At 35.7% G+C, this 26,506-nt stretch overlaps 1 protein-coding gene across 2 annotated transcripts in view; it reads right to left on the bottom strand.

Moving 5' to 3' along the window:
- The window catches only part of LOC102685259 (zinc finger protein 804A), a 125,481-nt gene extending 108,710 nt beyond the window's left edge, over nucleotides 1-16,771 (bottom strand). Inside the window, exon 1 of one of the 2 annotated variants that reach the window (XM_069194787.1) lies at nucleotides 15,545-16,771. In XM_069194787.1, coding sequence (XP_069050888.1) covers nucleotides 15,545-15,658 — 114 coding nt within the window. In that variant the 5' untranslated portion in view covers nucleotides 15,659-16,771. The remainder of the gene's footprint in view (nucleotides 1-15,544) is intronic. The other variant, XM_015358226.2, reaches the window with a different exon arrangement.
- Between the last annotated feature and the right edge of the window lie 9,735 nt (nucleotides 16,772-26,506).

Raw genomic sequence — 26,506 nt, 5'->3', positions numbered from 1 at the left:
TTTTTTATGCAAAGCTTTCTGACTTTTTAATGCATCAGCTTAGCCTAAGCTCTTTCAAATAAGAATTTTCATTATTTAGTCAACACCCACCATCCCCCTAAGCAATATGCATCTGAGTGAATAAATGTAAGAGCTACTTCACTTTTTATACCTGTGTCCTTTTAACCCTGCAAGAGGTTGTTCCGAGCAGTCTAAAACTGTTTAATATGTACTTATATATACCTATATTATGCATTTTGGGGAAGATCCTTGAGGTGAAAGCAAGAATTTTTCTCATCAGACAAATCAAATTCTTTATTTTCTAGCTTTTTAGCTGTGGCAGCAGCAGAATCTAACATTTAAAAGGTAATGGAATAGCAAAAAAAAAGTAAAAACGCATTTGTCATTTATCAAATGTAGAAGGACCCCCAACACCTGGAAAATAAAGCAAATGATTGTTTCTTGACAGGAGAACAGTTTTAGATTTAAAAAAAAAACATGTAAATAAAATTGGGGGTTTAAAATGTGGAATCAGATGTGTACAGATGGAATAATGTGACAAGCATTTCTCAAACTAATGATGCGCTTATCCCGATTTGCTTTATTATGCTGATCCACAGAAGAAACAGGCACTTTTCCTTCACAGCTGTTGAGGTTTTGGGTTTGGAACTAAACTGCATCCGGCCATCACTAAAGCTTATACGGCGAATAACCCCCATAACTTACTAGCCTGTTTCCACATGTGGTACTGCATTTTTAAGAGCTTCTCAATAGAGTTGTCACAGGGTTGATGCCTTGCAATTAAGAAAAACCCACTTCAAAGAGTAAGGGGGTTCAAAGGCATTACTCCACAGCGATCATATGCACTGGATTACATCATTCTATCACACGTGCCAACGTTAAACAATATATTTGGTATTTATAGTTTGCTAAAGAACCCCATGGTGCAAAAATAGTGAGTCTGGTCAAATACAAGGTATGCAATTTCTGCAGCTGCAGGCTACTGTAGTACTGTATCTACAGTCAGCCTTCCATGAAAGCAAAGAAAACCAATATATCGAAGTTCATTTTTTCCCATATAAAGTATACCATTTGGAAAGATTTAATTGTACATACAGTGCCCTCAAGATGTATTGATATTCCAGATTAAACGGAAAAAAAAACATCACACTGCAGACTGAGCTGCAGATTGAATAATGTGTCTTACTTAAAAATGTCTAATCATGTCATAATATTATAATGTAATTATAACAGCATGGCAAAGCACAAAAGTCATACTTCTGAAAATTAATGAAATCATTCAATAGTAGCATGTATAATCATGGTTAATGTCAGATAATTATTTGAAGACTACAAATAGATTTACAGGATTTTAAAGTATTTCTTCCACTGGTTTCATAGATGATAATTATCACAAACCCAGGACTAATATTAACCTAATTAATACTGTTAACTACCGTATAAACAACTAGGTCATTTAAACAGTCTGCAAAACCTCCTCCTCTCTGAAATTAATTAAATTAATTTACGTGACACTGTATTTTTAGAAAAGGACTGCCTCCACCTGTCTCCTAGTTAGATGCATTGATTTAAACAGAGAAAGCCAAATTCTTTTTAATCCTTTAGCTTTTGTGACATTAAAGTAGAATCTGTGATCATCCAGTTCAGGCAATATAAGTCTCATCACCCAGATGTTAATTTAAGAACACACTTCATATAGAAACTCTTCCAACCATGGTTTGCTACCCAATTAGTCTTTAGCAGTCATTAATCACTCTTTAATTCATTTACCCTGGATGGATAGTCTATCCAAGATTTAGCAATTATGGAAGAAAATCAGAAACAGAGGCCTTGTGTCGCAGCTCTACAGCAGATTTAGTTTATTGAAGCTTTCAGCTTTATTCTCAACATCACAAGTAAACATCTTCGACAAGCTCATTAGTAATTTGTACACAATTGCATCCCCATTTAACACATGACCAATTTATTGAGATAACCTGGACAAAGATTGTATCTTACTATTCTAAAGGTTAATAAGTGAATGTTTTCAGCTGCATGCCTGCAATTTTCACTGGAATGGTTTCACTCCATTCAGCAGCTTGTCAGCAGCCCCAGAGCCATAAACTGAATTTTAGTCATATGTGTAGCTTGGGTTGTAACCAGGATGAGCATCATTACTCATGTGCTAAATATGTATGACATGACATAAGGTCATTTCAGACATGTATCAGTGGATATGGAAAGATGATTTCCCTCCTGTTTGCCTGAGTTGTTTATTGATAAGTGAATATTGTATTATTGTTTTATCAGAATACAGAAAAAAGTGGAATTCCACCTCTTAAAAGCCTTGTACACACCAGACCAAATCCCATGAAGCATATCACACAAAAAGAGCACAAACAGAACAATGCACAAAACGCTGGTGTAAAAGCATCAGTATACAAATATCACAACACTAACATCTTCACTACACCTGCTCTTCTTCACTAGTAAATATTAACAGAGAAACAGATCTTTTTACAAAGTTTTGGCCTGACAAGACATGTTTTAGACTGATTATTAACATGTAAAATTCAAAAGCTACTTTGCAAAGCATTTTGAGAAAGCCACCTTTACATGCCCTATACAAAATAGTTCTAATTATTTCTCATTATTTTAAGCATTATTGATAGTTGACCTCAACAGGATATTTAGAATGACTTATTATACTGTATTTCATATCTTATATAATTACATTTTTGTGACTGCATAATGGATACAACAATCAATTCAGCTTTGTAAATCTGGGCCAATAATCATTGTAACTCCCATAAATGAGAAATGTTTTACTTCTATTTAAAATTTCTGAGACACTTATTTTACACCTACACAAATCATTACACTTCTCTCTCTTCTTCCATTTTCAGAATTGCCTCTAATTTTGTTCTGACAGCTCTCACTACATTCTAATTTACATGCCATGCGACCATCCTTTTTAATTGCATTTTTAAAGTTATTGCCTGTAGCTGTCTTAATTGGGTTTTAAATTTTAAAGCATCCTGTATCACAATATTGTCAAATCCTGTCAAAAACTGACTGAAAGAAAAGGGCAAAATAAAATTAATTTTTAAATGAAAAATATCACAAATGCATAGAGCACTAATTTTGGCCATATCAAAGCATATGTATATGTAAAACATATACATTTTTAATTCAAAAGATACGTAATCTGGGTGATTAACAATTACCTCTATTACTCTGGTATCAGTTTTGTTAACATGCTCAAAAAAACGCACAACTATAGTCTTTAATAGTTTTAAAGACTAGTTTTAAAGTTTCGAAACTAATAGTTTCTAAGGTTTAGTTTTTAGAGCACAGTTGATTTTAGTTTGTTGAACAATTAATTTAATTGTACACAACTGTGCCAAATGATGATATTTAGAAATATCCTGCAAAAACAAACATACGGTTTAATGTTATGTGATAACATTTTTCAACACGCAAAGTAAGAAATGGCTGATTCAGTGTTATCTCAATTTAATCAATATTTTAATAAAGTAATTTTAAAATTACCTTCACTCAGTTCTGGGATGTACATAATCTAATTCTACTCTCCTTACTTTTTTGTGAAGATATATATTCATAAAATACACAAATTAAATTAAAGAACACAATTTTCCATCTCTTTCTGCCATAACTAATAAGCAATTACATACAGTAGGTATTAATGTGAAACTGAAAATGATCAGAGTAGAAATCAAACATAACTGCAAAGTATTTAACTTAAAAAAAACTTCTTCCAAACCAAATAAAATATTTTTCAGCACTCAGTTTTTCATGTGCTGCAGCCTTCAAATCCCTGAAAAAGCAGAATCGTGACTGAAGGAATAATCGAGCTACTGTGCAATCACACAATGCACCACGCACACACTAAAGGAAAGAGGCACTCTCATATCTGAACAAATACTACGTACATAAACAAAAAATGGAGCAAACAAAACCGTACACAACAATGTACTAAATATTAATTTATACCACCAATAGAGCTTTCTAGGTCTTATACCAGTTAAGCATAGCTTTAGCTTCTCTTTGACCTTTCATATTAAAAATATTGCAAATGGATGGGCATCAAAAGCATAGCCACAGCTCATTCTCTATCAATAAAACTCACCTGGCAGAAGACTCGTGTTGAGCAATATCGATGTCACCCCAATAAAATAAATAACATGCATTTAAAAAAGGCAGTGGATATTCTGCTGTTTTTTTTTTTAATTAAACCTTACTACAGTGAAGAATGGAAAAGTTCATTGAAGTTGTTCCTGTCTACAGTAGCTTGATCCTATCATGGTTGGTAGGATCTTCTATCCTTATGTTGCTGCTTTGAAACCAGATAAATCAGATAATAATTAACTTTCAATTTTAATTTTCGTCATATTTGGTACTGCATTTGGGGGAAGAAAAAATATTAAACAGTACATTCTAACCACTCCATAAGCACAAGCCAATAACGTGCTGTAAGACAACTTTTTGAATGTCAAAATTTAACCTCTCGTGTTGAAATATCTTGCCTCTTCTAATTTAATGAGACTGAAACTCTTCTATACTTCCTCTCTGCAAATCTCAATAGCTCAGTGCTACCAAATAATATCATAAAAGAACTCTCACATTTGTATTGTAAGTTAAGTGCTGCAATTCCCAGGTTTTGTATTAGCAGTGTTCATTTACAAGAATATGTGGTTTGTTAACACTCGTATTGTGACTCAGGTACAACTCACTTGCACAGCCTCAAGCTACGGGAATGTCAAGGGGCCTGCTACGGGAGTTGTGAAGCAAGATTCAAAATTTTCAGTAGATCTCAAAAGCATTAAGAGCTGCTGGTATTTCAATTATTTAACTCATTTTTAATAATGCCCCTTTAACAAATGAGAGATGCTAAACACCAAAATATAAGAAGCAAAATGATTAATGCTTAATAAAGAAGATATTGATTCATATAAACAATAAATATAAGTCCTGTATGCAATGTTACATTAGGAAAGTGAAATGAGGGATTTAACAAAATCTCTAAATAATTTACCTGGGATGTCATTAAATCCCTAAATATTTAAGCAAATACACAAATCCCCTGGTTGAATATTCAGTTCCTGGTTTCACATTTTTATTGTCCCATACTGTATCTCAAAAGACTGTTACAATTTTTGTTTTTCCCTTACTTACAGTATTCCTAATATTGTCCAGAAGAACAGATCATTACCTTACTGATGTCAATCACTGATCATTGTATTAATGATGCCGTGCTCCTCCAAACTAGGCCAATGAATTGAAGCCTTTCAATATCCACACCTGTGATATGCTCATTGTCTTTTAGGTATAACTGCTCGAGCCCAAAATACTGTAATTCAGTATTTTGCAGTCTGGTGATTCAGCGGTATAAACTATTACAATAAGATAAAGGATGTTTTTTTTTCAAAAATATACCCCACTGTGGTGACAGCATGCTTTTTAATCTCCAGTAGGTCTAGTAATACAGCTCTTAAAAAAATTCATGTGGAGCGTAAAGATATAATGAGACCAAAACCTTGCCAATTTTGACGTTGAGATCAATTGCAATCACTGTTCTGAACAGGAGGTTGCAATTTTCCTCTACAGCTTCTGTGAAGTTTCTTCTGGTACCAATAGCGGAAAAGGTTGAGGTGAATGAACCTCTTAATTCAAGGTTTTCTGTTTCGATAGTTTTATATAAAAATATCAATTTGTCAATGCCAAAGAATTTAGAATACATTCCTTGAATAATACTGTTTTAAAGACACCGCAGACAGATACTGTAATACCACAGCAGATCATCCTCACACAATGACATATGAAGGGTGGCATGGGAGTAAGTGCTGCCAACTCACAGTCTTTAAAGTTTCCAGTCTTGGTTACCTGACTGAGTGGAGTTTGAACGTTCCCCCAGATCAAGTGGATGTTCACCACGTGCTCTTGTTTCCTCTCACCTCCCAAACAACATGCTGACCAAGTCTGACTGGTTGAATTGTCCCATTGTCTGTAGGCCTGAAGTCGACTGGTGTGCAGAGAGAGAGCTACCAAGTGCTTTCAGTCTTGTACTGCAAGGTATTTGCCTTGAATAAGGCACAACTCACTTTGTGTGATTTATGGCCTATTGGGTCAGATTTGAAATGTGAAGATCTTTTGCTGCTGTAAACGTAACTAAGAACAAATAATTCAAACTGTACTCTTGCTACAAATGTGTTTCATATGACAGGAGCCCTGATTCCTACGTGTGTTACTGACTGTGCAATGATGGGTCTTGTCCACTCCAGGCAATGATTGTTCAGGAATACCTGATCAAGTGGGATGAAACCTGAGAGTGTTTTACTGTAGCTCTACATTCGAGTGTTCCCCTCTTTTTTTTAATTAAACATGAAATATGTTTAGAAAAATAAAATGATAAAAAAATCTGGAAATAGCTTAAAACAGAATAATACCACATTTAAGCTCTGGCTACTCTTATTAATCAAAACAAGAACATTTCAGAACTAGAGGGTAGAATGTGCTCTGTCCTCACTTGAACTTCCTGCCTATGATGAGGAAGGCCTGCAGTGTGCCCCACAGAAGGCACATCGAAGAGCAGTGAGTGTGCTGATTCAAGACGTAAAACAGCCATTACCTGAATATCTCTTCTTATTGAATCATTCGTATTGATTTCAACCTTTCTAGATAGACCGTTATTTGAGGACACAGAAATGATCACTTCTTAAACTATCCATTAGCCTGCTAAATAATACAGACAAAATAGCTTGATATATAATAATAGGCACTCTTCCGTCACATACTGTATATTATTTAGTCCATCTTTCTTTAATCTAAATTGTATTGAATGTACAGGGCAAGTATAAAGCAAACCTGGATTTCTCTCAAGGTTTTTACTTTAAGTAATGAATTGTTAGTGCACAGTGAATTCTGGTGTAGGCTCAGTTTACATTTAGGAGAATATGAAAAACAGAAAGAATTACCTAAAAAAAGAAAAGTTACAAATGAGAAAAGGCCCATTCAGCTCATATTGCTCAGCTGGTTGTTTGTACTCATCTCATCCAGAAACGTTTCTAAACATTCCAGGGAACTGGCTCCAGAAACATGGCTGAAAAGCTTGTTCCAAACCTAATATCCTTTTGTTTGATCCATCACAGTATCATATTTTCAAATGCCCAGAGCAGGTTTCTGAAACCTGTTCGGAAATACTTTAACAATGTTCATATTAGAATTCCCCATGATATCATATGCTTACGGTATATATTGTAATCAAACCCAAATTAACATGTCAGCTGATCCCTTGCTTGAAACATTAAAATGTTTAGGCTACGCTATGAAACGTGATAGGATTGTTTTAAAAGCTTTTTAGGTCAAATTAAATTTCTCCCGAAACTTTCTGAAAGGAAGTGTTAACCAACAGACTAGAAAATTAAGAAAACAAATCTAAGAGTTAGAGAAAAATGTAGATTATGGAATATTTTTTTAAAGGAATAAAGACTTTCCTAATAGTGAGACAAAACTGAAAATTATTAAGATACTGTGCCAATAATGCCACAGCATGGCAGACACTAAATACTGTATGAAAAACAGAAAACTGATTCCTCTATAGAACTTCATTAATATTACTTTGAAAGAAGTAAATGGTTGGCTTTAATTTTATAAAATGTATACAGATATTTACACATATATATACTCCAGATAGATTCAGATAATTATAAAGTGTAAAAAGTTGTTTTTATGTTAAACGAGTCCTCAATAAGACAGATGTTGAACCAAAATGTTTATTTAATACTGTACTGTGAAACACCTGCGTCTCTCAGTAAATCCATTCTGTGAGAAAGCATTTAATTAGAAGCTAAACTTGTTTGAGATCTCTCAAATATCATGCCTGGGCAGTTTCACCTCTGTTAACTCATCTTCACACAGCTCATTACAAACTTACCCACAGACACGGTATTGAAATAAACAAATGTGTTCTGCTTTGTTTAGTTCAAAGCCAACCCAGCTGGGTTGACACAGTGGGTTGTAGAACCTTTTATCTCGTTCTCTAAGGTCTGAAGAGCAGACAGCTCATTTTGGCTTCCACATGCTGTCTTTTGGTCAAGGGATCCAGTAATGCAGATCAGGAAACAGAACGTTAAGAAAAAAAGAGTGACCACAACATTTTGCTCCAGGATAACGTGACTTTGAAGTAAATGTTTAAAAAAGAAAGAAACAAAGGCTATAGAACTCCTGTTTATGTTAGGTTCTTTCCAGGAATATCTGTTCTGGATATTACAATTTTTTTTGCCATTTTCCACTCTTCTATAAAAGAACACAATGCCAGAGTAATACTGAAAACTCCATATGAAAAGACAGAAAGAAATCGGAGAAAGGGAAGGCCACACTACAGTGGAGCTTAATTTATGAAATTCATCTGCTTACTCAACACCATTATCAGGATTCAGCCACAGAAAAAGTAGCCCATCTGTGTACAGCAGTAATGGGTCAATAACCAGGTTAAACAGATTTTATAGGTCATTCAACACAATCATCAGACTTACCTTTAAATCACTTCTTAACCAATTAAAATATTCAAATTGACCTATACGTGGAACTGCTGGTCTAAATGAGGGTATTGTAAAAGACTGAAAAGAAGAAATGTCAAATTAAACTGGATGTACGCTGCTGCTCATAAATAGATACCATAAGCACTGACACTGTTAATGTTTCCTTTCATTTGTTTGAGCACAAGATAACTACTAAGTCAATGATAATAGCCCTGAGATAGATGTACTGTATGTTCATGATGTGCATATTCACAAGAATGTAAAAGTCCTTGGCAATCACTAGATAATGCATGCTTCCATCTATCACTGGTCCTTATTCAGAACTTATTATGGTTAGAAAAATGCCTTTATTTATTTTGTAAAATGAGACTGTTGCCTGTCTTGCTAAGCAAAATATATTAGAAAGATCTCAATTGTATTAAAAACTTGTAGATTGTTATATCATATGTAACATCATATATATTTACAATCTCAAAATGTCATCAATATATTTTTCTTCAACTAAAAAAAATCACCAAAACGTTTGTTAGTGTGTGTTTATGTTTTTACCACTCCGCGGCGTGTGGGAATGCGCCGCTACCACACCTGAGACTAATCAGGGCTGCGCTTTAAGATCCCCACGCGTTCGCGGCCGGCGTTCAAGCTTAGAACTGGAGCATTTGTGAAACAGTTGCTGAATGATTATTGGTCATTTTAATATTCGAGCCTCTCGTAGAATAAGGAAGGATCGGCCTTCCAGACCACTACACACCGGCACACCGCTCACGCCCTGACCATGGAAGCGCTCTGCCGGTGTTCAGGCAGTACCTTTTCGAACCCGATTCATTACAGTATGTGTATTGTAGCTCATGGAGCTGCATTTCATGTAAACGGGTAAAGGAAGTATGTAGACTGTCTATTATTTAACATAAAGGCAAAAAGACTTCAAGTCCATTTTACTTATAGAACAACTTTACAGCTAAAAAAAACGTAAGATAAAAAGGTCTGTCTTAGACAATGCTGATGGTACTGTCTGTATATTGAGCTTTGTCCTACAATCGAAGCAGAGTTGGTCTGACTGTTCTACAATAAGCCTTAACAAGAAACCCTACTGGTAGAACAGAATATCTTGAAAGAGTTGTCAGTGGTATCTTATTCAGTGATCGGTGATCCTTCAATACATCAATCTCAGGGTTAATACAAAGGGTTCCAGACAGCCAACCTCTAAGGACAGGTAGAAGCCTGAGTTTGCTTTGAATGTTAAATTCAGCCTGGTTTTATCCCTTAATGTTTCCCTGACAGCATTCCAGCTGATTCAGCAACATGCCACTATTGATAACCATTAATGCTGAGATCACAAATGAGAAACATTTACCTGTATATTGCTGCCGACATATGAACACTTCAATGCAAAGAATAAAATGTGGCCAGCATGCAACATATGGGTCAAAACAGAACACAAATCTATTGTTGAAGGAAAGGAACAGCCATTTCTTTGCTCAATTCTTCAGACTTTTCTCATGGATTTATTATGATTGCTAAAAACAAAATGGGGAATCAAAGCTTTCAGACTTTCCTAGCACCATGACAACTACTGTACATTTTAGAGTTAGAAAACAAACTGCACCCATGATTCCCAAAAGTACAAAAACAAATTCATTTATACTGCATATACAAAATTATTTTCACACTTAAAAGAAAAAAAAAAAGTTCTGACGTGCATGTGTGTAACAGTGTTTTTTTGTTAGAGTACTTATGAGATAAACCAGAGTAGATAAAGTAAAGCACTTTACTAATACAAGTAGAAGTTATTTACAACAGTTGCACTTGACTTGAACGGAGCTAATGCACCATCATAACTTCTTCATAAACACTACACAACACGGCAACATGCATCATCCTTTAAAACCATTTGTGCAAATGAGTTTACAGGCATGCAGCTATTCAGAATGGTTCATAATGAGACATAAAAGCCAAAGCTGAAAGCTAAGAGCAGAACTCTGTGTAGAAAGAGTCTGGTGAAAATAATGAGAAAAAAACATTAAGGACTCGAGAGCTGCCAAGGGCTTTCTGCACATGCAGCTCATTAACTGTGGTCCTGGTGTGTTCATGTGAAATTTTATTTTGCTATATGGTTTTTATGCATGGTGTTGTATCATTCAGTTTTATTTTCAGTGTACAGCCAACGCAAGTCTTCAAACTGAAATTGGTCATAGAGGTTAGTGATATATTGTAAGTCCATATCAAGTACTTCTACATATTAATAAGTTTGCCACACATATTTTCCTGCTCTGAAAAACCCACTAAAATAAATAATACTAGAAACACAGAAAAAAACAGTTTTTAAATAAAACATGGTATAAATATCAATGTATTTAGTTGTTCACATAATACATCTACTTTTTTATTAGCAATGCAACCCTACTCGACATGTTTAAGAAAAAATATCTATCATAGTTGTGATAACCCTTCAAAGGAGTAACATAGACCCAGTTTTTTAATTAAGCTTAGAAATTTTATTTTTTTTTATTTTCCTTGTCTTACACCACTGGATCAATAATCAGATTTGTATTACTTTTTTATATAAAGCATTGCATTCTTTCTTCAAGGTTTTGCAAACAGTTGTAAAAGAAAAGAAATCTAACAATCATCATAAACATCTATGCTTTAATTGGAATCCCTGAATCTGAGTGTAATTAATATTTGATAATTTATTGTGTAATTGTATTTACAAATGATTTATAGAAATCTGTCTGCCTCTGAAGTACTTTGTTACCTGACAAACTTATATGATCATGTTTCCACTAATAATATAGAATAAACTAGTATCTGGATATTATTGTCTTGGTATTTATGCCAATGAAGCAGAAAGCAGGTGAATTAGCTCAAAGTGAAGATAAAGTATTTTTCACAGTAAATGTTACATAATTACCCCATGTTTATGGCCGCTAAGGAACAGTAACTGTGGAGCTGCTCCTAAGATAATTCCTGCAAGGCCCACTAGTCAAGAGGAATAATTGTGATTGAAGATCCTGAAGAAGGCCCCAAGCTTCAGCAATGAACTGCTCCAGCAGATTGTGCAGGCTGACAAGAACAAAGTTACCAAAAAGAGCTACAGTAACAGTCAGCAATGGCTATGTTTAACACCTAACATACTACTTTTGCCACAAGAAGGCTTCAAAATGAAATACATTTCACTCTACATTGCCAGTCTTCATTCATTAGGAAATAACGTACTTACAGCTTAAAAAAGCATGACACAAAATATACAGAAGACATGTTATGCAGAATGCCACTGCCACCAAGTATTTCACTGTATTTACTTGGGCTGTGCCAGAACCACCACTTCAGCCCCGTTTGAAGAGAATACTGTTAAGCATTGCTACTGACATGAACATAATGAAACTGCTTCTCAATTCAGCCCGGGTAATGTACCTAGACTGCTACTAAGAGAACTCATTGGTATTAATCACAGCAGTCCTTTAACTTAAGTGTGCATTCTGATAAAAGTATCTTTTTGTCTCTGTTACTAAATTTTTCCTTTTGAAAGCTTCTCTTTGCCCACACATGCTTATATTACACTTTAAGCATGATCTTCTTTGATACCTTTTATAAAATACTAAATACTAAATTCCAATATGCAGAAATAACAAAAAATACTCACCTCTCTAAATATTGATGACTAATGAATGCAGCCTGCTGTAATGCAATATTTATAAGAACTATGACATAAATAATTCCCCGCTTAATGTATTGCCTCTGTTCTTTATCCCAGCTCTCAGTCTTTTGGGGTGAAAAGCGTATTTTCATCTCCCATTTGACAGTGATTTAAAAAAAGAAGCTGTGAAATGTTGCAAAGCTTTTATTGCTCATGTTTTTTTATGTCAACCAATGTTGTCTGACAGTCAATTTCAAAGGGACCTTTATTTGGCCAACATTTTAGAATAATTCAAATTAGAAAGAATATGCAGCTTTGAAAAATGCAAAAGAAGCAGATGGAGATTTTTTTTTCATGCTGCCTCCTTTTTAATGAATGTTTCATATTTTGTAATGTGATTTCTTGTACTGCCACATTTAGAAAAACAACACTCAATCTAATGAAAAAGCAAACCTTTTATATGCAGCATACTGGGCCCCTGCTTTTTAACTCCTGTATCAAAGCCCATTACAATCACAGAAATGGATTGATTTGTAAAAAAAAAATTAAATTAAATATGTCAACAAAAGACACAGATGATTCTGCATTTCTTTAAAAAGACAACCCATTCTGCATTTCTGTTCCTTAATAAGCTACAGAATGTGTTGGTGATCTGCTAAATGATATAATAAATTAATAAATTCATGAATATATAATTTTGTGTTACCTACAAGCCCAAAGACTCAAATACAAAATAAAAAACCAAAGGGGGGAAAAAAACGCATACATTCTTCTGGGATAGATCTGTATCCCTTTGAAACAGTTTACATTGGAGCTGAAAAAGTAACGGCTGACGTTTGTACTATAAGGTGTTACAGAATGTTAGAACATTTTTTATTGTAGCGTTTTTTGATTCATGAAAACCATGGGTTTCAGTCCTCTTCTCTGTCATTGGTTGGAGACTGGAAAATCCTTCAAATGTACTTCATTCTCACTAATTTGTAGTTGTCGTTCTTATGGAAAGAAACACCACTGGATTCAGTTTTTCAATACCAAAAAACTGACACAGCAGTCAGAGGCTTTTTCCTCTTTCAGGCCTCGTTCATTTATCTCCACTCTCCTTTTACAGTGGGAGCTCCCATTCTAGGCATTATCGCATTTGCTGTGTTTTTATGGCATTCTGTACGAAGAATAAAAAGAGCAGCTCACAGTCTAACAAGGAGGGAAGAAGCAGTACTAAACGAGCAGGACAGAAATGCCAGTCAGATCCTGTGCTTTATTCTTGCAACATGTGGTCCAACACAATACAGGCAAGGTACAGGTGGTAGGAGCCCTCTGGTGGTGGACAATGCCCATAGAATAGCTATGTGCACATGGTGCAGCAGTGATTAAATGCTATATGAAAAGGCAGCAGGACACTAAAGTTATACTGTGTCCCAAACTGTAAAGGCAAATCCTAACAGAGCAACCATCCATAAATCATTAACTGCAGACAGAGTAGGGTACTCCAGATTAAGATGCATAGCTTGTTCTTCGGCAGCAGAACTTCACAGAAAGTTATTGTGTGAGTTGGGGAGGGGGTCATACAGTCTTTTCCAATCAATATTTTATTATAAATAACATAAATAACAAATTACACCTTGGCATTTAGAACAAAATATACCCGATGTATTTTGTAATTAAAACTGTTCTTCCAAATACATCATTTAGAATTTCTAGAAAATGCTTTATTAAGGAGCTAAATTTATATATAATATAAATGTGAGACTATAGCAGAGGCTGCTAAACTTCAGAAGTTCATGTAAGAGATATCATTGTCTTATTTTGTAATGTACTGTATATGATGCTTTAAATGTGTTGCATCACAATTTATTAGCTAAGCAGAAGATCCACATTTATAAATATCACAAGATATAAACGCCTTCCATTTGTCCAAATCATTTTTTTCAGCCTAGCCTATAAAATCCAATTCTTCAGTGCAGTCAAATATTGGCCATGATGTATCGTTTGCGCCTGAAGTGCTATAAATGTCAGAAAGCAAAAGCACCAATGAACTTACTTATTTCAGACCATTAAACACAATGTTATCAATCAATAACCAAGGAATTCCATTTCAAATAATTAACCTAAATAAACAGCACAAAGAAACCCAATTTGCACAAGTCCTGCTTGCAGAACCATGAAATTTGATAAAGATGTTTAAAATGTTCAACAGTGTTGCCAATTGTGAAAGCACATACAAATTCATATTGCATTTCATGCTCAGTGAACACAGAGCATTTCAAATATGGAATTATGCAACCATGGATGTTAAATAATAAATACGACTAGTCTGAGCAACCTTGAGAACTACTATTGATAGTGTTTCTCACCAAAGGGAAAACTATTTTGATATTGTAAATGTCAGTATCCCTGAAATGCAAACACGTGTGCTTCGTTGCTTTATCCTAAATGAACGCTAATACCAGCACACGATTGAATAGTTTTAAATACAGGCCAATTACACACTGGTCTTTTAGCTAAAATGCAACACCTTCAATGTATGAAGATAGAAAGCCTGAATTACACATATATTACAACTGTGTTATACACAGTAGTTGTGGTTTTCCTTATAAGAAAGGACTTTTCCTCTTTTTATTTACTGAACGTATCCGCTCCTACATATACAAATATACTGTACACACGAAAACAGAACTCTCTGTTGGTCTTAGAGAAAACTACAGGTTTACTGTAAGTTCTTGTGTCCTAGGGGTTTCGCTATATAAAGGCACAAAATCCACAACTATTTCTTATGTCAAATTTTAAACACTTATATTCTACATGAAATACCTCTACAGATCAATGCTGGACAACCTGTAAATGAACACTGCACAATGAAAAACTTCAAACTTAAAAACTCTAATAAAGGTCTGCGTACATTTGGCTGCATGTTTATAATGAGCACAACAATTCTCTAGTACATATTTTGCTATACCTTAAAAATGACCATTACAATGACAAAAAAACAACAACAACACCAGGAGTACGTGGGGGTGCAGCCTGTATTTAAAAAGCTTATCTTGTTCATTCTCAAAATAGCATTGTTTTGTAATTACATCATGAATTAAAAAACAGTTGTTATGCTGGACGGTCAGCGTTAGGATAGCAACACGGCACCAATTAATAGAATGATAACCACGTTTGAGTATACCGCCACTTAAAAAAAAACCTTTACTAAATTCTAGAGGTCACAAGAAAGAAAACTTAAGTGCTGCAATTATATCTCTTGTTATCGTATAACCTTACGCGTTACACTGTACAGTATATACAGTATACATGCAAGTGCATTGTCAGGTGCATGCATTAACAGAAAAGAAAGAAAGTCATGGAAGAAACAAATTTACATTACCAGTGATTCACTCCCCGCAGTCTTGCAGAGGGGACCTCTGAAAACTCCCTTAATGCTTCGGAAATGGCCATTGCTGAGGTGTGTGGAGCTGATGACAAGGTAATAGCACGCCATACGGTCCAGTGTCTCCCATATGTAGAGATTGGAAGCAAGCGAGGGTTACTCACCAGCCAGGAGGACTCGGTGGTAGCGGCAGTTTCGCTCAGCGGAGTAAGCATGAAGCCTTTCTCCAAAGAAACAGCTGTTTTCAGCTCTGTGTTTCGCTGAAAGCACTTAACCACCTTAACAGTTGGACATGCAGCAAAAGCTAATACGATTCGAAGAAACAGTCAGCAGGAAATCTTTGCGTTTGCCATAATGCTGTCCGTGGAGCTAAAAATTAATACGCAAATCCTTTCCCCTCTCTTCCCCATATACACACAGTCGACGGGGATGTTAGCACTGGATCTGACAGACCAGCTGAGCATGCAGTCAGAGTGAAATATATGTATATGCAACGTATAAGCAGTCTGTGTGATTTGTCAATGGCCGTGGGACGTCGTTTTTCAGGTCTTGTCACCGGACACCACTGACTAGGTAGCGGCACAAATACAGATATTACAAGAAAAACACCATCTTTTAAATGCAGGTAGATCCAACGGTGACAAATGGTATGTTTTCTGCAGAAACAGCAAACTATCTCTTAAAGAGTTCAAAAAACAAAGCTTCTCTAAGCGATTTCTAAGCCCTTGGCTGTCCAGGTATTTATTCCCAGATTGATGCCTTCAACTGGAGTTTAGGAGAGGCAGCTTCATCTGCACATGGTTAATGTCCCACTTTTTAGAGGTCTTTAATTGTCTGTGTGCGTTTACCTTGTCGCTTCCTAAGCTTGGGAGTCCGTGCGCTTGATGTCCAGGAGCCGGCTATTTTCTGTCTCGTCGTAGTTTCCAACGAGTCTCATCAGAGGTGTACTGTACCTGCGTGCTTCTAATTTAGCCCAACCTCTGTGAGTCGTTGGTTGTTCAAGGCATCAACCGCAGCTCCCAGATGGATTTGTGAAAGTCATCAATCCAGCCTCCAAACAGGGTATAAAAGCAGGAAACAAGGATAACACTTTATCATCCCCGCTGCCTTGCTCCTCGGTATTGCGCGTTTAACTGGATTTTCTCGTTGGCTGTAAACAGCACCACTAGGGAGCACACTACGGAAAATAAAAAGCGAAAAGGTTTTGCTCAGCGCTAAAACTAAATCACTCCAAGCATCGAAAACACGGTTGTTTTGTTTTATTGGATGCTTCTATGCGATGCTGTCTAGATCAATCACCGACACTGTGTTACCTTCTCTAGCTCGCAAACATGAAAGTTTGTCCCCAGCGCTGTGAAGCTGAAGGACAAGGCTTATTTTCATTGGAACGCGGTCCGTTCAAAAAACTTTTTTTTTCTCTATTTAATGATGTTGCTTTAAACACGAAAAAGAGAGTTATTTCGAACTAAGCATTTCATTATGAAACTGAATGTTCAAATTAAAGTTCGCTCAACAGATATCGTAAGGCTACCCAGCTCAATTTGTCCTGGACAAAAAATAATAATTAAAATGAATTCACAAATATCCTAAATACTGTCACTTAGAAATGAAAGCATAAACACATTCATTTCAATCTTATTGTTTTTACGTTCCAGCTGAAGGGAAATTTGGATATTAAAATACGTGGGTGGCATTCTCTTGTCAAACAGTATATTGTATGTGAGTGTTCTCTCTGGGGGGAAGCTAGAAGCAATTGCCCGTGGATAGACTTCACAAAATAAAGGTATGAGCTATTATGAGATGATCTCAGGGTTTGTGAGAAAAACACCTGCTTTAAATTCAAGAAATTCAGTCTTTCAGAAAACTGATGAAATTGCAAAAGCCAAGTCTTTTAAATGTACACGTGTTCCATACCAAACCCGTCTGCCTCTCACAGAGGAGAACTGTAGGAGAGACTTCATAAGGGAAAGTCAAGAAAGCTGCCTTAGTAGCAGTAAAGGCTGTTAGCGGTTCTGTTCAAACAGAATGGTCACCTGTTTGAAGTTCCTATTCTAAGTGCTTTGACTTCTACGTGCTATTTGAGAAATGAAAGGCATTATTTTACAACAATGGGGGACTGTATATTCTTTGCTCTGTCACTTGTGTTTTGTGTGTTTTTAAATACCAGGTAATTCGTTTTGCATCTTTTTTTATGTTCAGTAGCTTTACTTTTCTAGCAAAACCGCTAAAAGTCATAGCGGGGAATGTTATTATTGTTTATAACACACAAGGGTAATGAATGAACAGTAAAGAACATAACTCCCTCGTTAGTCTTGATCATCTGCAGTCCTTAATAAAGACAAGAATGCAATTAAATCCACACCTTATTTTGAGCCATAATAATTCCATCGTTTGCATTTTGTATATTCTTACCAAAATGAGGCAAGTAATTATTATTATTATTATTATTATTATTATTATTATTATTATTATTATTATTATTATTATTATTATTATTATTATTCAAAACTGAGCTCCGAAGGCATTGAGTTTATATCAACGTCCATGGCCTAGAAACGTGTCAGCGGAATAAATATGTGTTTTTCTCCGCCAGTCCATCCCATGTTTGAATGTTCATAAATATCAGTATCGTTTACATGAAAATGGCACCGAATATATGCTAATATACAGTAATTCTGTGTCCAACCAGATGAATTTACTAGAGGCGTTTATGAGGCACCACTTCTCTCGCAATAGTTCAACTGGTAATCAAAAACTTACTTTTTACCTCTGTACTCACACACATAATAAAAGACTGCAGTTTGTGCTCTCATACAAAATAAAGGTACGAGCTATTCTGAGATGATCTCGGGGTTTATGAGAAATACACCAGTCTAATAATAGAATTACCGACTCCTTAATAATAATTTACAGATATAATACGAAAAAAGAAAACATATTAAACACGAATTAATTACATATGTAAATATGTACTGTAAATAGTATAATTTTTCACTGGCAGAGTGAAGGGGGGAAGGGAAAAAATAGGATTAAATACTTTTTTTTTTAAAAAAAGGAAAAGCCGAAGATCAATAACATTTAGTACTCACTAATGTTGAACAAACATCCTTTTTAGAAAACAGTCCAGTGGCACTCACATTATTTTACAGACGAGTGAAGCTCTACTACAGTATAGCTCAACAGCTACTGTAGCATCTCTGTTTAACCAGACAATAAAGGAGATGTACAGGTACATCTCTGTTAAGAATTTAACTCGCGTTACACAGATAAACTACTATAATATTTCTGAGCCATTCAACGGTTTCTGAATACAGTATAAAAATGCTTTTTGTGATATATTGTGTCATTTCCCCTAACTACACGTTACCGATGTGTGTTTTTTTATAATTTGCTCCATGCCTTGTAACAACTAATCAGCTTTTCGGTAATTATGCTGTACTTCTAACTGTTTTTACTGCCTTATCTTGTTATTGCCTGTTATCAGTAATTTTCATTTCTACTCACACATACCTCCGCACAAAAGTAGGCTTTACAGAAGGCTTTACATTAAATCACAGCTCACTTTCTCTCCACGTTTTACTTGTGGGTTTCAGGAACCCACGTACTGTATATCGTTATGTACTGTATATCACCCAGCTAATACTGATATGTACAGCTAATACTGATATATTGAAAGGGACTTTTTAAATCTTTTGTCTGGTAAAAAAGCAGCTATTTAATTCGTGAGGGACGCTTTGCACAGTTTTATGATGGACTGTTATCACATAACTCACATACAGTAACTCATCTCTGTCATAATAGTCCTATGTTTATTATAGTACATAACAGCACAATATATATAAAAATATATATTAAAATGCTATGAATTGTGGGAATTAAGCAAACTGACATTTTAACAGCCTTAGAAACATAACTGTACAAAACTATTTATTGTTTTTCATGTATATTTTGTCTGTTATATTAGACGACTGTACAGTCTGTATATGATAATGCATGCATACTGTACAGTATATGCACTGAGCCAACTTGGAGTACAGTATATAACGTTGTGATGATGACAGATGTTAGAATTTATCTTTCTGTGAATTTTCAATTTAGTGTTATTTTTTTCATTTTGGCTTTTATATTTTTTTCTGGGACAGGTATACTGTTCAGGAGTAATGTAAGGTTACATTCCTGAACTTTATTGAATTTGACCAATACAGTTTCTGTCTAATACATTTGTGTCTAGCACTTTAAGAACATAAGATTTATAAATAAGGTTACAAATAAGAATAAGAGGTCATTCTGCCTGTCAACCTTGTTAGGTGATAGATCTGAGAGGATCCCATCCTGCCATTTCTTGGCGGGAAGGCGGGTTCATGTACTAGCTTCAGCAACATTTAAGGATAGTTGACTCAAGACTCTTCCATCTCTATTTTGTTAAAAAAGTGCTTCCTTTTGTCAGTTGGCTGCATATTGTATCCCCCCGGTAATCAAAAAGATTCAAAACTGGGAAATCTGCATTTTGAATGACTTTGATCACCCGATCAGCAACAGATGAAAGGGCAGTATTAACACTTGAATATTACTTTTCCTAAAACTCTGCGCATGAAATACACTTCACTGGGGTCATTGTAACCATTATTACATGACTCGACGACAGAGCAAAATTAGCCCCAAATCCTTTATTTATCATTGAAGTTCTTTTCTACTGATCACGTTGTGGTGTCTTTCATTTTATAGCCAATTGTTTATTTACATCCTAATTAACTACTAATTAACTACTAACTAACACACAAACTAGACTGGCCAAATGATCTCTTCTCATTCATAATGTTTCTTATGTTCATAATGCACATGAACTGGAGAATTTCTACTATAGTGCCTGTGCACTAAAAAAAAGTGACAAAAGTGACTCAAGTACTTATACATCAATATGTCTGGCTTACTTTACATGACAACTAAACTAGAGGATTATCTCTATGGAAATTATTTTCCAGGGAATAGTCTACATGGATATAGAAAAAGCAGAGCTTGCCTAACCAAATTGTTAGATATCTTTGAACAAGTAATAACAGTAATGGATGCACACTGAGCATATAATATGTTGTATTTATATTTTTACAAGCCTTTTAATAAAGTTCCTCATGAAAGATTAATTCTCCATTTACAAGTGGTAGGCATTCAGGGAAATGTGTGTTTGGATTGAGAATTGGTTAATAAGTAGAAAAGAGAGAGTACAGATATGGGGTGAATGCTCAAAGAGGGGAGATGTAATTAGTGGAATACCACAGGGACTGTACTAGGACCACTGCTCATCCTAATTTATATGAGTTTTCTAGATGGTGTAGTTAGTAAAGTAGTCAAGATTGTAGAACATACTAAAATAGATGAATCAGCAAACACTATAGAGGCACCAAATTAAATTCAGTATACTATATATCAATAATATATCAAATTCAAGACTAGATGAACACCTGATAGGAAACAGTTAATGTAAAAACTGCAGGGTTTTACTGCAATTGTCTAGCATTGAGTGAACTATAAATACAAAAATGGCAAATACTAAGCTATGTGTCACGCAAGGACTGACTGCGGAGGATGGAGATCCAATGCGGTGCCCTTGGTAGGGTTGGCGCTAGGCGTAGGCGTAGTCGGAGTAAACAGGCTGGGGTTCGAGTCCGGGAAGGCGTTGTAGAGGCGTAGGCACAGAATCGGCAGGCGAAGGCGTAGTCGAGGAAACAGGCTGGGGTCAGGGTCCGGTGAGGCGTAGAAGAGGCGCCGGTGTGGAATCGGCAGGCGGAGGCGTAAACGAAGAGACAGGCTGGGGTCAGGAACCGAGAGAGCGTAAAACAGGCGTAGGTACTGTACTAAATCGAGCGGCGAAAGCATGAGTCGGAAAAGCGGGGTCGAGGTCCGGGAGAGAAGTCGTCGAAAGGCAAAGGCGTAGTTCGTAGGGAAGCTCCGGGAGAGAATCTCAATCGTGAGCAATGACCAGGGCAGAGGTGAGGGTTTAAGTAGAGGACTGATTGACGTGTGCACGTTTGGCACGGGGAGTGCTCGTGGGAAAGCGAGAGCGCTTGCCTGCGTGAGGGAGATTCGTGGCACTATGCGAGGCAACATATGAAAAAACATTGGGTGTTTATGCTGACAGATCATTTACACATCATATAAACTGAGGGAAAAATTAAAAATAAAGCAAAATGTTAGGATATACAGTAAGAGTGATTAATTCAAATCAAGGGGTATAATGTGAAAATTCTATAACGTGGAGGTTAGGCCCCATTTAGAATAATGTGTTCGATTTTGTTCACCACATTCCAAAATAGATATTGCTGCTCTCAAATCGCTGTAGAGAAAAGCATCCAAACGGATTCCGGGACTTAAAAGAATGCCCAACACTAATAGAGAGCAAAAAATGAAAGAAAGATAGACAGAAAAAACTTTAAAATCCTGAACTGGGAAGACTAGAAGGGAACCTGTTACTCGTATTCAAAGTCCCTGCACTGGCGACATCAGTTTTCAGCAGACTGAAAAAATCCAGGCGTTTTGAAACATGAACTAGAGGATACGAGTGGAAATGCATTTAAAATTGAGGACAGGAGGCACTTTTTTATACGCAAAGAGTTGTGGAATGTGATTCCCAACCATATGTTGTTTCATCCAAAACTCTAGCTTCTTTCAAGAAAGTGCTGGATGAGATCATTGTATTAAATACCAGAGGGGCTAGCTCGTCTCATTTGTAACCTTTCTTATTTTTTTATGCTCTCACTGGAGGAGCAGCATTTCCCTCCAAGACGTCATCGCAGGCCTAGACACAAACAGGCCTTACAACATAATAAATTTTCTAACAATCTAAATACAATAGTAACATGCAATTTAACTGTCTACATCATGTGACATTTTCATATATTTTTTTAAAGTTTGTGTTACCTTGGATGGAGTGTTCTTTCAGTCAAGTACTGAAATGCAGTAAAGAACTTAATATGGAAAAATAAAACAAATCTCAGAATGTTTCATTTTTGCATAAGAAAATTCAAATGATTGGACAAAATAGGGTCTTTTGTATGAAATTTTAGATAAGATTAATGTTTTTGTTTCAGAACGCAGTTGCGCTGCCTGAGTTTAGAGCGCTTGGAAGAAATGGAGTACCACGAACTGGAAAAGATACGCTACGCCATGGCTTTTTGTGTAGTGTGCTGGTCTGTGATCGTCGAGGGTGTGGGTTCAAATCCCCAGACTACGCTGTGGTTGGAGAGGGTCTGGGTTCAAATCCAGAAACTACAGAGCTGTAAGGTTATGCCTTTTCTGGAATTGGCCATAATTCTGAGTAGTCGGGAAGCTTACAAGGCCAGTGAAGCAAGGAATTCAGTCTGTGTCTGGGTAGAAAGAGCTGGGAAGGAGAAAGAGTCAGGATTCTATTGCTATTCTTTCTTAATAAGAATGGATTAGGCTGGGTAACAGACCTGTGGGATCTGGTGAATTGGGATGGCTTGAAGAATAGGTGAAGAAATGCATTCCTGAGGAACAGGAATGGCTTGCAGCATCAGGGCTTTTGGATGATGTTGGCACCTGGATGAGCGCCTGACAAGGTTGCATGGTCTGCATACAATATCTTGCAAAAAGATAGATAGATAATACTTTATTAATCCCGTAGGGAAATTGATGAAAAGATTAGTAGATGAGTACTTTTGGTGGGAGAAAGAAACCTTAAACCTTTAACCAGACACCAGAGTTTGTTGTAGAGAAGTGTCTCTGGCCAAACAGGATCATCCTTGTGAAGATATAATAGGTGAAAGAACTTAAGAGTGAGATTGAAGAGCGTTATTGTGACAAAAGTGAGAAGCAAGAAGAGCATTAGTGAAGGAAAAAGAATTGGTAGGCACAGCATATATTGGATGATGTGGATATTGTGGAGTGAAATGGAGGGAATACTCCATTGTTTAATGTACAGTGTGTGCAGGACAAACAAAAGATCAAGAGTGTATGATGTGTAAGAAGGTATGTGTGTAAGATAAGAGACCAGGAAATACATAGGTGGAAGGAGTTCTCTCAGTCCTTCTTGGAATCAGAACAACATAATAGAAAAAGAAGGGCACTTAATATACTGAAAAATAAAGTGTCATGCAGGTGGTACATAGTATAGGAAGGTAAGAGAATAATGGCTGTCGCTTTATAGTAAATTATATTCTATACAAAATGGCAAGACTATCAAAGAGACTTTTTGTGATTGATATAGTCTGTAATATGGGGAAGAAATGACTTGTCATACTGTACAGGAACTACACTGGGAGACATTTATTTTTGCTGCTTTAAGAAAAGTAACTTTTTATCTATAAAAATGAAAAGTTTTTTAATTTACCTTGAAAATAACTTAATAAAGGTCTCTGCCTCACTACATACTCTTTCAGAGCTCCTGTAATTCCTTTTCCCATTTCAATTTTCAAGCAGTATCTCAGGCTGCTGAGCTCACTTTCTCATGATACCAGGACAGCAAATCCCAGAGCTCACAAAGGAAATATGTTGTCCATGCCACAAGCTCTTGGGTATATACATTGCTGAGCAAAGCCCCTTGTCCCTGCCAACTTATCTTCAAGAAAATAAACCTTGTCTTTGGAGTTAAGCCTAATTACTTTGTTGTCATTCTGCTGTAGTTAGTTGTGATTTTGTTCATAAAGCAATATTTAAAAATAAGACCAACCGTTAAGAATACACACAAATAATAATGTGCCTGAAGTCTTAAAATCCTTTTAATTACATATGCTAATACACTTAATGGTTACTAAGGTATGCATATGTAAGCATTAACAGCACATGATAATGCCATTTAAACGGGAGTTAAAACAGGTGGGGAAAATCATGTTTTTCGTTTAAACACACTTTTGGAATAAAAAAAAAAACACCTTTATTTTCTCCAGTGCATCATGGTATATCATAAAATGTTCTCTACTAAAAGACAGAATAAGGTGGATCAAATTTTTACAATGGAACAAAATGCTTTGAAAGTTGACCTGTCAGTGTTTCATCGGTAGTTATGGAGATAAAAAAAACATTTGAAGCAAAAGAGAACTACAGTTCAGTGAAAATATGTCACTTATGCTGTTGTGGAATAGCAACATAGTATTATCATGCTTGCTCAAGCATGGGTGATAGAAAAGCTTTATCCAAGTAAGAGACGAAACAATTTAGACTTGCTACTTTGGAAGATAACTTCTTTTCAATCTGTGCAATTACAAACTCTCAAACTAAAGGTTTCAGATATGAAGTGGATTGTACTGTTTTATCTTTGAATTCCTTCAAATTTGTGTAAAGCATTTGCTTTCCTACTGGATAATTATGAATATTTCATATGAGTCTATAAATGAAGGATTTAAAAAAAACTGCAGAGACAATTACATACTAGATATACCCATGAAATATACCAGAAGAGAGGAGAATTGCTTTCAGGCTTTGAAAAAGACCCTATGAGCTGGAAAAATCTATTTTTTCCAAGGCATTTAAGCTCTTTTTAATCAATAAAGATGATTCATTAATTAAGGTAGTGAAAAGTGTGTTTCTTTGCTTTTCTTCTTTGGTCTTCTGATCTTATGCATTAGGACAAAAGGTACCACAGGACCATTCATACTCCCAAAGTTACGGAAACAACAAACCACTCTGTCTAATTAACAACACAAGCCTAAAGGGGTAGTAAATTTAATCAAATTTCCCCATTATTTAATTGCTCACTTATTTCATTGCCTCTTGTGTGCGATCTCTTTGATGTGCAGTTCTTGCTTCTGCTTGGTGTTACTAGTCCTTCTAAAAACAAGAGGAAGACGTGTGGTCCATCTTGCATGTTCGGTTTTTAGAAGCTAATTCATCCAAGAACCTCATTTAAGTCACTTCATGGAGGAAGGCATAATGTCAGCTTCAACAATGTGCCTGAGTTGTTTGTTCCAGACTCCCACAAAACTGTATAACAAAGTGCCTCCTATTTTATGGTATAAATGCTTTTCACTGTGGTTTCCACTTTTGTCCGCTGTTTCATGTTTCACTGTTGATTCTGAAGTCCACTGGGTTGACTTTATAAATACTTTATGAATTATGAATGTTTGAATCGGGTCTCTTGATCCATTTCTAAGTTTGAGAGTAAAAATATTCTATTCTTTTAGCCAGTCACAGTAGGATGTTACTTTGAGCTTGGGAGTGCTCTTCTCTTTAACAGTGAAGCAATAAACAGCATGTTTTATATCATGTGGACCAAAATTGAACAAAACATTCCAAATATGGTCTTACTATTTTAACATCCCTATTTTAAAGGGTAGATTGAAATGCTACAGTATACTTTAGACTATATATCTTAACACTATTTGCCCTTTGTCTCCTTCCCCACATAGACTAAAAAATTAAAAAGACTTTTTCACAAGTAGATTCTTCAAGCTCAGCATCTGACATTTTTAATGTCTAGTTAGTTTCTGCTACCTGCGCACAACATTCAGCACTTATCTACAATAAATGTCATCTGCCAGATGTTCTCCCAGCTTTGAATTCAGTCTTTATCTTTTTCAATTTTCCTTGCAAGTTCTTTAGTGTTTGCAGATTCTCCTGTGGTATCATTTATAAAAGTTGACTAGTTTTTGGATTATACCAGGATCTAGATCATTGATACAAATTAGAAGGAGAACTGCTATAAACAATTTAAGACATATCCTTGGGTCTGCCACACCCTTTATGTGGACTTTCTGTTTTGTATCCATGTACCTTAATCCAGGTGCAAACATTCCTTTGATTGTTTACCACCTACTCCATGAAAATTAATCATATGTGAGAAATGTTCCAAAATATAAACATATCACATAATCTTTTGTATCCATTACTGTGGTTTCCTGTTCGAAGAATTTTAACATATTAGCTTAGCAAGATTTATATTTTCCTAATCCTTGTTGACTATCTCCTAGACTCATACTGTCAGAAATGTGGTCATCTAACTTACATCTC

Source organism: Lepisosteus oculatus, chromosome 10 (genome assembly GCF_040954835.1).
Source record: "Lepisosteus oculatus isolate fLepOcu1 chromosome 10, fLepOcu1.hap2, whole genome shotgun sequence".
Taxonomy (NCBI): Eukaryota; Metazoa; Chordata; class Actinopteri; order Semionotiformes; family Lepisosteidae; genus Lepisosteus; species Lepisosteus oculatus.
The sequence above is the reverse complement of the archived record's forward strand: the minus strand, read 5'-3'. Positions and strand labels throughout refer to the sequence as shown.